This window comes from Odontomachus brunneus, unplaced genomic scaffold (genome assembly GCF_010583005.1).
Source record: "Odontomachus brunneus isolate Ranch 3 - 2012 unplaced genomic scaffold, Obru_v1 Obru_scaffold_015, whole genome shotgun sequence".
Classification (NCBI taxonomy): domain Eukaryota; kingdom Metazoa; phylum Arthropoda; class Insecta; order Hymenoptera; family Formicidae; genus Odontomachus; species Odontomachus brunneus.
In genome coordinates this window covers 208047-221462 of record NW_022639465.1, presented here as the reverse complement: position 1 = coordinate 221462, position 13416 = coordinate 208047, and the positions used below count along the sequence as shown (strand labels likewise).

The 13416-nt window shown below is 36.4% G+C and overlaps 1 protein-coding gene across 1 annotated transcript in view; it reads right to left on the bottom strand.

Annotated features, from left to right (window-relative positions):
* The window catches only part of LOC116841342 (dynein heavy chain 10, axonemal), a 40537-nt gene that overhangs the window by 19734 nt on the left and 7387 nt on the right, over nucleotides 1-13416 (bottom strand). Inside the window, exons 10-24 of the mRNA XM_032809147.1 lie at nucleotides 13203-13390; nucleotides 12840-13122; nucleotides 12082-12326; nucleotides 11321-11840; nucleotides 10627-11057; nucleotides 8178-8341; nucleotides 7665-8012; nucleotides 7216-7607; nucleotides 6174-6311; nucleotides 5828-6018; nucleotides 5121-5296; nucleotides 4638-4891; nucleotides 2649-3176; nucleotides 1981-2139; nucleotides 332-592 (exon numbers count right to left, since the gene is read on the bottom strand). Coding sequence (XP_032665038.1) covers nucleotides 332-592; nucleotides 1981-2139; nucleotides 2649-3176; nucleotides 4638-4891; nucleotides 5121-5296; nucleotides 5828-6018; nucleotides 6174-6311; nucleotides 7216-7607; nucleotides 7665-8012; nucleotides 8178-8341; nucleotides 10627-11057; nucleotides 11321-11840; nucleotides 12082-12326; nucleotides 12840-13122; nucleotides 13203-13390 — 4278 coding nt within the window. The remainder of the gene's footprint in view (nucleotides 1-331; nucleotides 593-1980; nucleotides 2140-2648; nucleotides 3177-4637; nucleotides 4892-5120; nucleotides 5297-5827; nucleotides 6019-6173; nucleotides 6312-7215; nucleotides 7608-7664; nucleotides 8013-8177; nucleotides 8342-10626; nucleotides 11058-11320; nucleotides 11841-12081; nucleotides 12327-12839; nucleotides 13123-13202; nucleotides 13391-13416) is intronic.

Genomic DNA, 13416 nt, shown 5'->3' with positions numbered 1-13416 from the left:
TCAAGGTCAAACTGCTAATATCATAAAATAGATCTTTTTAAACCCTACAACTTTTGTATTTAACATTTTTTTATACAACGCTTTGTTTTCGAGATATTCAGGTGTTCCGGTATATAATATTCACCCTGTATACGAAAAGTCGGAATCAGACAAAGGAAAATTCACGCAGCTCAAACCCGGAAACCAGATCTGATTATTATACACGTTATGTTATGTAATGAGATAAAAATGGGTAAGTTCAGACAAAGTCATACAGTATTTCGATGAAATTTATACATATTTCTATCAATCTTTATGGGGTTTTTTAAGTAAGGCTTATTCGCTTATCTACCTCAAAGAGTAAACTGCAATGATCCTGCATCTTAATCCTCTCTTGATTCGCCAGAGTCAGCAATTTATTGTCGTCCATAACAGAGTTCATGTTTTCGATCCACAACGCGTCGACGTCGCCGTCGAAGAGTATGTACCTTCTCTCGTCATTGTCGGAACTCAGCGGTTTATTAATCTCACGGAAAATGCAGCTCAACAAACCGTCTATCCAGTCGCGTGTCATGGGTTCCAGCGTGCCGTACAATTCGATAACGGTGCAAGCCTTGATAAGTTCGAGAAACGCGAGAAGATTCAGAAAATTATCGGAATGGAAGCTGAGAAAGAGTATTATTATTATTAGGTGTACAACTTTGCTTCCGCCGTTTTTTTCCCGAAATTCGAGGCTTTATTGTAAAAAACTGGTTATACATTTATGATTCAAAGCATTGTCCATCGCTGGCCACTACGCCTTTCTCCCATCTTTCGGGCAGCATACGAATCCCGCGTCGAAAAAACTGGTCATCTTTTGAGGCGATCCACGAATCGATCTAATTTTTTACTTCTTCATAAGACCGGAAGTGCTGGTCAGCCAGGCCGTGTGCCATTGATCGAAACAAGTGATAGTCAGAGGGAGCAACGTCTGGAGAATACGGCGGGTGGGGTAGGACTTCCCATTTCAATATTTCCAAGTATGTCTTGACCACTTTCGCAACATGGGGTCGAGCATTGTCATGCTGCAAAATCACTTTATCGTGTCTCTCGTTGTATTGCGGCCGTTTGTCTTTCAATGCTCGGCTCAAACGCATCAATTGCGTTCGATACCGATCGCCTGTGATTGTTTCAGTCGGTTTTAACAGCTCATAATACACTACGCCGAGCTGGTCCCACCAAATACAGAGCATGACCTTGGAGCCGTGAATATTCGGTTTGGCCGTCGACGTGGAAGCATGGCCGGGAACTCCCCATGATTTTCTGCGCTTGGGGTTATCGTAATGAACCCATTTTTCGTCCCCAGTCACAATGCGATGCAGAAATCCCTTCCGTCTTTGCCTTTCAAGCAGCTGTTCACAAGCAAACAAACGCCGTTCAACATCTCTCGGCTTCAATTCGTACGGCACCCAATTTCCTTGCTTCTGAATCATTCCCATGGCTTTGAGGCGTTTTGAAATGGCTTGTTGAGTCACTCCCAATGATCGTGCCAATTCTTCTTGATTTTGACACGCGTCTTGATCAAGTAATGCCTCCAATTCTGCATCTTCGAAAACCTTCTCTCTTCCACCGCTATGCCGATTTTCGACGTCAAAATCACCGTTCTTGAAGTGTTGAAACCACTCACGACACGTTTTTTCACTAATAGCGGCCTCACCATAAGTATTTGAGAGCATTCGATGAGCGTTAGCCGCAGATTTCTTCATATTGAAGCAGAAAATTAAAACCTCCCGCAAATGACGAGAATTTGGCTCGTAAACTGACATTTTCAATCGAGAATAACTTTATGATGCAGACACAAATCGACTAATGTTTCTATGGGGTTATGTTGACAGATGCCTAAGTTTATTGTATGACGTCTATGATCTATTTATTTCGACCACCACTTACCGCTAAAGCCATCTATAGAAAAACGGCGGAAGTAAAGTTGTACACCTAATATTATTATCAATAGCTAATTACCTTCGGGTTTAAAACGTACAGTTTCGTGGGCTTGTTGAGGCGCGTCTGCGCTCTGCATAATGTCTCGATGACCACCGTTTTACCACCGCCGGTGGGGCCGATGATCATCGTCGAATGTCTGGTCATCATCACTTCGTACAGCTGTACGACTTTGTCAACCTGATGGCGACCAACTTATCAATCATGTTTGTTAATTTTTACTAATATGTTGACTGCCATGGTGTCACCCATGATTGGTACTATAACATCGTCGCGTCTGACTAATTTACGTATGAAACGTAACCAACTGTGCATAACGAAGTATATAAAGAGCCAATGTGTAGAACTTGTTTGCGCGAATATATGCATCACGAATTGCATTTATTCACTGCATATCTAATTTAAACTCGTAATTTAAACTCGAGTTGGCCATTGAGATAATCAATGAAAATCAACGTGATATCCTACTTAAAAGATTTGATAGAATTGCATAAGGAAAATGTATATAATTAAATAATTCTGCATTTTTATTCTTTTAGCAATTTTTCAAGTAGAGTTATCAACGTGTTAATCTCTAATGAAGAATCACTTTCACTTTCACAGTGATTGAACGAAAAGACGAAACACATTCTATTAAACAGTCAAACATCGCGATAAATTGAACAGAAAGGGATATGTTTAGCACATACCTGTTCAGGTAAGATGGTATATCCGTGTTCTCCCAACACCGCCTCAACCGCCTTGTTGAAGTCAGGGTAGTGCATTCTGGGAACTTCCAAGTCAGGAAACAGGTCCCTGATCAGACCCAAGAAGAGTGGTACGTCGTCGAATATAAATTTAGGTAGGTTTATGTCTCTGAGTACTCTCATTAGTACGACGTTTTCAGGCAGGTCGCTGGAAGTTCTCTTCAGCTGACCAGCCATGTTTAGCACAGGTTTGAGGGCCCTCAAGCCGAAGTCGTAGTGCGTTTGTTTGCTCAATTGCTCGCTCGCCAGCTTGTAAAGGATTGTCATCTTCTTGGCGAGCAGTTTCGCCGTCAGAAAACCGGCGCTGAAGAGCTTGATTTGACAAATCAACTCATTGTCCGGCACTATGCACACCACCGGTCTGAAGAGGGCCTTGACGGAATCCGGCAGTTCTGTACGACCGGCGTACCCCGGATTCATAGTGATGAAAATCCCTATCTTCGAGTCCAGCATGATGTCTTGCCCTTCAAACTTTCAGAGAACAGTTTCTGTCGTTGAATTACCAAGATAGGGAGTTCGTCTAACAAATAAACCTACTCAAAAGGTGCACTCCGATTTTTTTCTAATTTGGCACAAATGTAGAAATGCAAAAACTATTTATGCATAAAAAATAAAATTGAATACAAGATATAGTTAAATAATTTTAACAAAATTGGCGTAGTTGAGACACGAACTATTCTAAATTTCTTTAGCCGAGATTTCAACCGAAATATTTTAAATCTGTGCTAAATTATTCAAAAATGGTTCAAATCTCGGCCAAATCGAAATCCGGAAATTTTAATTAAAATTTTAACAAAATCGTCATAGCTGAGACACGAACCATTCTAAATTTCTTTAGCCGAGATTTCAACCGAAATATTTTAAATCTGTGCTAAATTATTCAAAAATGGTTCAAATCTCGGCCAAATCGAAATCCGGAAATTTTAATTAAAATTTTAACAAAATCGTCATAGCTGAGACACGAACCATTCTAAATTTCTTTAGCCGAGATTTCAACCGAAATATTTTAAATCTGTGCTAAATTATTCAAAAATGGTTCAAATCTCGGCCAAATCGAAATCCGGAAATTTTAATTAAAATTTTAACAAAATCGTCATAGCTGAGACACGAACCATTCTAAATTTCTTTAGCCGAGATTTCAACCGAAATATTTTAAATCTGTGCTAAATTATTCAAAAATGGTTCAAATCTCGGCCAAATCGAAATCCGGAAATTTTAATTAAAATTTTAACAAAATCGTCATAGCTGAGACACGAACCATTCTAAATTTCTTTAGCCGAGATTCCAACCAAAATATTTCAAATCTGTGCTAAATTAGTCAAAAATGGTTAGAATCTCGGCCAAACCGAGAAATTATTTGTATGCATAATTTGTTCAACTTTTTACATGTTTTGTTTAAACATTTTATTATTTATACAAATAATTTTTCACATTTGACCTCATATCATAATCAGCAAACCGAAAACGTCTATATCTTGTATTCAATTTTATTTCTTATGCATTTTGTTGTATTTGTTAATAGAAATGAGAACATTAAAAAACTATAAATTATCCGTGAAACTCAAAGTGGGCCAAAATGAAAAAATATGATCTAAATATTTTTTGTACTTTTATATTTGTGCCAAATTAGAAAGAAATCGGAGTGTAACCTTTGGATAGGTTTACTTGTAAGTTACATCGAATCATTTTATTCTTATTGGTACTGATATGGAAAAATAAAAAGATGGACAAAAGGAACAGGAAAATAAAATTTACATAATTTAAGTAACTGCTGCAATATTAGAGAAATAGTTTTAGAGCAGAAATTCAACAAAATGTTCCTTACAAAATTATGTCATTTTCTCGCGAACAGTTTGATTTTAATTATAATTTAGTTCCGTGCCGCTCTCGTTGTTATTTATCTTCTATCTTTTGATATTCGTGCGAGCATACCATGAATCTCTGAGCCTTAACTTGCAGCGCTGAACGTATAGTCTGCAGCTGTGTCGAGATGACAGAAAGAACAGAGCTGTCGATACGGTTGAATTCGTCGAAGCAACCCCATGCCCCGCACTGAGCAAGACCAGCCAGGGTCTTCCCGATTGCGATATAGTCCATTCCTTCTCCACAATTAGTGACGATGCATAAGAGTCCCAAGATTTTAGCCAGATCTTTGACTGTCTCGGTTTTTCCAGTTCCAGCTGGGCCTTGATATTGAAGTGTCGGAATACTTATTGCAAAAGAGGCATTTCTTTCGATAGTATTGATTGGAAAATGAAAAATATTACCCTATTTATATTTATGCAGCGCGTTAATGTAAAGTATTCCGAATTCATTAGTTACGCTACACTTGACTGAGAACTACATTTCAATGAGAAGCTGTTATACTCGGTAAGAAATTCGTAACTGCGATGTCGCGATTGTGAGTTCACATACCTGCCGGTGCACCGCCCAAGTGCATCGAGAGAGCTTGAGTGATGGTGAGATATATTCTGTCGGTCAGAGGTGTAATTACTAATCTGCCATTAAGGCCCATATACTCGTAGCCGTATTCGAAGGCACCTGTGCATTGGTTCATCCATACATTATCCAGATGATGAACCCAGTAGAATCTGTACGTGCACATACAAAAAGATAGTTCGTCGCTGATTTCAGTAACGACAAGAGCATTGCGTGAAATCATTCGAATCAACATTACAATCACATATCTTTTATATAAAATTATTGTACATTGAAAGAAAAAATATCTAAAAATAGTAAATATTTATTCGGTGGGTATTAAAATAACATATGTATTTATGTTAATATATGAAACATTTTTCAAGTAAGAGAATATATATTTTCTTAAAACCTTAAGAAAATCTTAACTTTTCATGCATGAAAAAGAGTAGTCGTTTATTCTATTTAAATAAGAGAATTTAAATTCAAAATATGTATTATTAATACCCATTAAAGAAATTTTACTATTATTTAGGTATTTCGTTTTTCAGAGTAGTTAGTTACAAATGCGAAATATTTATTAATTTAATAGGAATATCCTTAACAGAAAAAAAACTGATAAAGCTCGTTACTATATCTTGTGTGATAAATAACAATTGAAGAGGACTGCACACACATTTGAACGTGTACCAGTTATAAATTACCTTAATTGACTTTCCCATTCAAACTCCGTGGAATCCGTAATGCTGTCTCTAATGAAACCTTCGATAATATCGCGGATATGTACGTCGACTGTTAGAACCATATCTATTTTCTTCCTATCCTTGTTTGTAAGTGTAGCGCTGCCCATCAGCGTCACCAGTTCATCTAATTGATGATTGAGTTGTTGCAAATACTACATATAAAGAAGAAATATAAAAATTTGTTGTAAAAAGTCACATAATAGAAATATAAAAATTTGTTGTAAAATGTAACATAATAGAGACGGAATATTTTGTATATGTATATTTTGTTCGAATAAATTCTATATTTACAATTCGCACATATTACCTGTTTCATCGCGCGATTATTCCCTTGAGATATCTTATCGAAAACATTTTCGACCTCCGCGGTCCACCATATTTGATTGGCAGCGAGAACCATCATTCCTTGGAATTCGAGTATCCACTGTGTTCTTGGCATTTGCATCTACATTTGCAACGATAGTTTTTTCATTAAATAAAATTGTGAACGTTACATATAATTAATCGTGAAAAAATTAGGAAATTTCATAATATTGCTTCACGGTGTAATACATTAATGAAAAGAAGAAATTTCACTCAAAAGAGATATATTCAGAGAAACATATAGTAATGGCAACTAAAGTTTTAGTTGCAATAATTAAAAAATAATTTTTTGATCTATATACGTTAATTTTATATAAAACTCGTATAGCTGTTACTTTATTATTGCCATCATAGTTGTCTTTTTCTTTCAGTGTAGAAGGGAAAAAAATTTTATTAGAAAACTCAAAGTACACGGAGAAAATATTGTAGTAAAATTGTAACAAAATTTGTATAATCTTGGACCATACAGAATTATGATAAAAATTACTATATATATTTAAAAACGTCATACACATTTGATTTTTTACTACAAAATTATTATAATTACTTGAATGTTTTTTATATTGTATACCAAGTAAGTCATCAAATTTCTATAGTAATTTTTATAGTAATTTCTATAATAATTTTGTATTACAATTTTAGTATACACTGAGAGAAAAATTATATTAAAATCAATAAATATTTCCTTGATGGATGCCATTAATATATTTACTTAAATCTACATTCTCTTTAAATCAAATATTGTTTAGTTGATTTAAATAAACAATATTTGATTTAAATAAAAAGAATGTAGATTTAAATAAATAAATATGTTAATGGCACCCACCAAGGAAATATTTGTTGATTTTAATATAATTTTTCTCTCAGTGTAGTCCAGCTTTAGAAAGATTAGAAAAAGAAATATAATTTTGATATCATTTTTCTTATATTTTCTCCGTGTAGAAATAACTGATGAATGTGCGTCAATGATTTGCGCTAATGTAAACCTTGCCATAATCGTAGACCGCTTTCTTCGTCAAGTACCGATTCGACCTTTTCATTTCCTCGAGGGCAAAGCCCATCCAGATTTCAATGTTGCCCTCCGTGCTCACAGGATTCTTGAATTCCATAACTTCCCTTTCGCAGGATATCAGAGCCGTCACTAGCATTCTATCCGTGTTATTCGACACGAATTTAAACTTGTCAAGATTATCGAACATCTTTCCAACATGTTCCTGGATGACAGTAGGTTGACTACTGCCGAGGATGTTCAGCAGTTCGTCGTCACTGATAAAATTAAATCTCGGAAATATGGCGCGTTTATTGCGCAAATATTCCGTCAAGGATTTCTGGCACTTTCCGAGGGCTGCGATCATGGTCTCGAATTCTTCCTTTCGGCCTAAACATACAACAAATGAGTAGCCTCATAATTTGCAATTGAATTTCTCTTCAATACCTTGAATCGTACAACATTCTAACACGTTGAGCCTCTTTGACGTGTCGTTCATGATTTTCCTGAAGGCTTTGTCGATGTCGTCGAATCTTTTCGTTTCGTCTGGCAACTGAAGACGGATGTCGCCGCCCACGAATATACCCTCGAGATACAGCCATTTCCGTTGAAGATCCACCCACAACTCCAAAACTTCGGCGATCCTGTGCATCGTGTGCTCCCATTTCTGAATGACGCTAAGAAACGGTCCGATAAATTGGGAGGCTGCCATGTTGTGTACGTTCAACATATTGTCCTCTAGTATCACGTTCAATTCATCAAGTGGGCCCAGAATAAAGCCACGATCTTCTGTGCCTGAAGATGTAACCGATATCCATAAAATTATACGTTTCAATTACGATTGCTTAAATTATTTTTACTAAATTATTAAATAATCATTAAATTTTTTATTGTACTATTAAATTTTTTATTATGCATTAAATTTTTATTATGCTAATGTTCTTTGTTTACTAGGTATACCTTTGTAATGTTTGATCATGTTAAATTCCGTGGATTTCCACACTTCCGTTAATTCTTTCACGCCTCTTTCAATCGCAAGTTCCTTCACGGCGTTCATCACGATACCTTGAGCAATTTCTTGATACTTTCCCAGCTCCATAGCGAACATGTTCTCTAAGGTAAATCTGGAATAATTCAATATCGATTTGTATATATTTTGTATTTCTTGTCAAAGTGAACAAAGAACGCGATTCAACGGGCTTACCCTTCTATTGTAAGTGATTGTCCTTGCGCCATTTTTGTATTGTATAAAAAGGTCCTTGTGTATTACTGGTTATGTTTTTACAAAATAAATAATATAACTCAAGTACACTCAAGGAAGAGTCTATACACTGGCCGTTAGCGATAGTTAAATCGATAGACTATGATTGTTTTTTTCTTTTTATATAATTCTGTGAAACAAATTAACACTCAGAACAGATCAATTCTCAAATATATCAGAATCAAAGTAAAAAATTCCCACATTATTATTTTCCTTGCTTTTTAAATTGCATTTTTGCCCGTTAAAAACACACACAAAGTTGACGCTTTGTATCACAAATCCAAACCAAGGTTTTCCATTGGTCTTTGACGTAAATTAATTTCCACTTTAATGCAAAGACAAAAATCGGTATCTCACAATTCCATGACTATGCTAATTAATCCTTATTTCACAGAAGAATAATGTCAGATTTATATTAGTACAATAATGCGGACGTGACGACGTAACGACATGAAATAAAAAAAATAATCTCTTTGGCATGCATTCTTACAAGCGTCTATGTTGCTCTTTTATTACCGACTTGGACGACGAGTCGAGTCGTGATCGATTAGACATACGCTTGCACGACTAACAGCTTTTCTTATTCGTGATAGAATCGTTCAGATTCCTTTCTCTGTTTCGTGTAAACTCGTTATAAATGACGAGTTTAATAAGCAGTAGATATACTAACTGTCAATAATATTACATCAATGTTATAACTTCACACTCAACAATGTAACTATTACATACATCATGTTATATTGCACTTACATTGTTGAGAGACAAATTATAGTATTGATGTAATATTAGTTGGTGTTTAAAATAAAAGTACACATTTCTAGACACGTACTTAATCCTGAACACTCTTGTTGTTTTGGTATTTAAATACGAATATTAAAATTTTTAACATAAGATATATGTGTATACTAAATATATATTCAATGTATATATAGTTTATTTAAAAGTTATTTTAGTTTATAAATTTTAAATATATATTCATATTTAGATACCAAAACAATAAGAATGTCCAGGATTAAGTATGCATGTCCAGACATTGGTATTTTTATCTTATTGGATATTGTTACTATGGATCGAAGTAAAGAACTGTCAAAATCGAAGTAAAAAAAGAACAAAAATATATTCGCCATTTGCATATAGTGATAAAAGACAGAAATACAAAGTACCCACATAGCATGTAATATTACAGTAATATCACAGTAATATCACATTTCCATTGCAATATTACAATGAAATGTAGCAGAAATATTACTGTAATATTACTGAGATATCACGGTAATATTACAATGTCCGCGAAAACACATCACAGTAATATTACTGTAATATATCACAGACATTGTTGTAATAAAAATGTTCGATTGTATAAAGGTTTTGTCTGCGTATTATATATTACATATTTTTATTCGCACCAATAAAAAACTGTATAAAAAAAAAACTAAACTGAATTGGGTTCGAACCAGCTCGGAACACCTAACGTACAGACTCATAGCATGGCGCCTAGTCTGCTGCGCAAACCACAATTTCTTATAAACGGTTGAGAATTGCATAGAGTCTCCGAATAGCATTTATTACTTCTATACTAATATTATATTCCTATAAAAGTTCGGTAAAATCAATAACTCGAAGAAAGGAAGTTCCTCTTGTGAATAATATTAACAAAAAAGATATTTGTCATATTACAAAATAATATATTACTTTTGAAATATATTATTCAATACGATATATTACGTGCCAAGTAACATTACATGATGTTTTAATAACATTTTAATGATGTAATGAAAATGTTATTTGACATTATCTTGTTACTTAGGATTTAATATATTACACAACAATATTACTGTAATATTACATTATACCCTTATAGAAATATCATACTAAGAATCATTGATAATTACTTATTATCCAGTATTTTTAATACTGAAAATAAGTAATTATCAATGATTCTTAGTATGATATTTCTATAAGGGTAACATCTAATTATTGTGATATTGCAATATTACTGTGATATTACTGTAATATTACGTGCTATGTGGGTAATAACACAATAATGTTTGATAGTCCGCATTATTTAAGTTGGACCTGTCTACTAAACTTTTAGTTCCTCCACACATTTAATTAGCACTCGTTTAACTATCAATATCGCTCTCACACCTGTCCGGATCCATATCGAAATATTGTCCGGTTCTTTTCATCAGTTCTTGCCAATGTCTATCTCGCATAGCTTCGTTCTTCAACTCGATGAAGAGCGGCACCGAATTCCGGAAGTTCCTCATGTCGGCGTCCAGGGCATATCCGACGTTCATGGTTCTCATGAACTTCGGCAGTCGCCGAAATTCCCTCATGTAGTGCTCCATACCGTCGATAAGCTGCTGAGGATTTAAGTCCACCCACAGAGTCTTCGCCCAAGTCTCTCGCTCGCTCCTCTGCTGTTTGTAGAGATCGTATAGTATTCCCATGTTCTCGTAATCCTTCTTGACTTTGAAGAAGGCTGAGTAATCCACGGGTGGTAGATCAAACAGCACCTCAGACTTCGCCAAGTTCGCGCGTTTCTCTTCGTACTTGTCGATCAGCTTGCCGTATTCCTGTAAACACACGAGAGACCATGCTTGTAGTCGCGACTTATCTCTGTAAGAAGTGTGACATTATTATTAAGTTGATGCAAAAGATTCACCAATTTTCTATGAAATTCTCGCAAGAATTTTGGATATTAAACGGCAAATAGGAAAACGTTGTTAGATATTTAAAAAAATACAGAGTCTATGTTATTCACTTCATTCTTAAAAATGATTATTACTATAATTTCGTCTTCTATTTTATTTGTGTGACCAACATAATGCGTACTTACTTCCATTTTCTTCAGCCCGAGCTCCAAATCGTCTCCGACGCTTCCCGGACCGTGCTTCTCGAAATCTTCAGCAAACTCCGCGATTTCGCTCAGCAATCGTCGGATCTGGTCTTCGGTCATCTCGCAAAATTTGTCGCTAGTGCTTTCCAAGGTCGAAGCTCTGTAGAGAGCTTCAAGGTACAACGCTTCCCAGTCGTGCTGCAGTTTATGCGCCATCGCCTCGTCCTCCGGGGAAAACTCGATCCTATGGGCGCGCATGGTTTGAAAGCATTCTTGATAAGAGAGAAACTCCACCTCAGTTTGGATGGCTACTCTCTTCACTTCGGCGATCGTCTGCATGATCATCGTGTAGCGATCCAGTCCGGTGATCACCAATTCGATCTCGCGCTGGAAGTTCTCGATGCGTGTTTTCAAATGGCTCATAGCCTGCACCGTGTCGGATATAAGATAATTCCCCAGAACTTGCTTCCATTCCTTCGCGTGACGCTCGATGCCGGATAAGAGCGGTTTCAAGTTGATACTTTGGAAAAAAAGTGATATAAGTCAAGATATACGTAACTGTAGAATTATACGAAGCAAAACTAATAGTCGGGAGAAATTAATTTGTGTTTCATACACACACTTCGATGAGGAAGAAAGGAAAGATTTGTTATTGTAAGATCGGCATGTGAATTTCGTTGATGCTCTCTCCGTTGATAAAATTTATATCGTTTTAATATATTAATAAGAGTCTGGCATCATCCTCGTCGATACCGCTTTACCGTATACTGTTCAGGTCGAAGTAAAGCTCCATATCCGCTAGCTCCTCCAAAACGCCTTCGTAAAACGTGAACTTCTCGTCGTATTGCGGAAGCGTAGGCTTCGTCGCATCGAATTTCTCGCAGACTAGATTCTTATCGAACGACCACAAATTGCTATACTTCCTCCATCTGTACAGATACCGCCAGCAATCCATCGATAACTTGTATGCCGTATCTTGAACCAGCTTTATGAGCTCGTTAACTACCTGAGATAGTTTTAAATAGAAGTCTTTAAATTGGGGAAAAGAGCAACAAATTGGGGACAAGGGCAAATTCTTCGTCATTAGGGAATACTTGAAGAATACTTCGTTTGAAGATTTACTGAAAAAACTTCAACACAACAGGATAGCAACCTTTGACTTTGAGAGACTGACAGCTGTACCATTTGGTACAGTAACAAATATTTGGTGTTTCTCTCTGTAGTCGCCGTGCGCTCGGGATCGCGCCAGAGATGTCGCTTCCGAACGGCATCTCTGAGCGTTATCTAGGAAGAGGAGAGTGTCGTGAGCGTGGAGCGTCAGGTAGCTCAGTGGTTTAGAGCAGTCGTCCGGCAAGCGAAAGACCCGGGTTCGAGTCCCGGCCTTAACAAGACCGCGCTCTCGATATTTTTCTCTTTCTAGGACGAAAAAGATACGCAGATCTCGAACGCACGGCGTTCCGCCGCCACCTAGTATGCCCTCCTCCTTCTATGGTGTGAATTTGCAAGTACTCTACTCAACTCTAACACTCATCACGTCCTCGAAGAAACTGAAGGTGATCAAATCCTCTGAAAGCTCCTTTTTCTGGAGTGGTTCACACTCCAAGCAGGTTCCATTCATCCATCTGGAGAATCCTTTTAGTCTCTCCAATAGGTCTCGCACGTCATGACAAATGATATTGTAGATCTCGCTGGGTGACGGACGCAGTACCACTTCGGATGCCATTAATACGGCGTCAATTTGGAAAAACGGCCTAGGCCTGCTTAACATTTTGTTCAGAACTTCCATGTTCCTTAACATGCATCTAAACATGTATACATATTATATACTTATTTATTTAGAGAAAACAGTTATTGTTTAACAGAGAGTAAGAAAGATATATACATTATGAAAGCGGCGAAAATTTTCTTCTCATATTTTTCATACAAAAGTTGCATATCTGGACTTTTCCCAGTTGAAGTACCCAGCACTAAGCTTTCTAACTTCATGAGCATCGGACTGATCGATTTGTATGCTCTCGACATCGACGATACTAGCTCGGAACGCCGGTTTTTAATCTCTAGAAAATAAAGCTGCGAAGAAAAAATTGATTGTAACA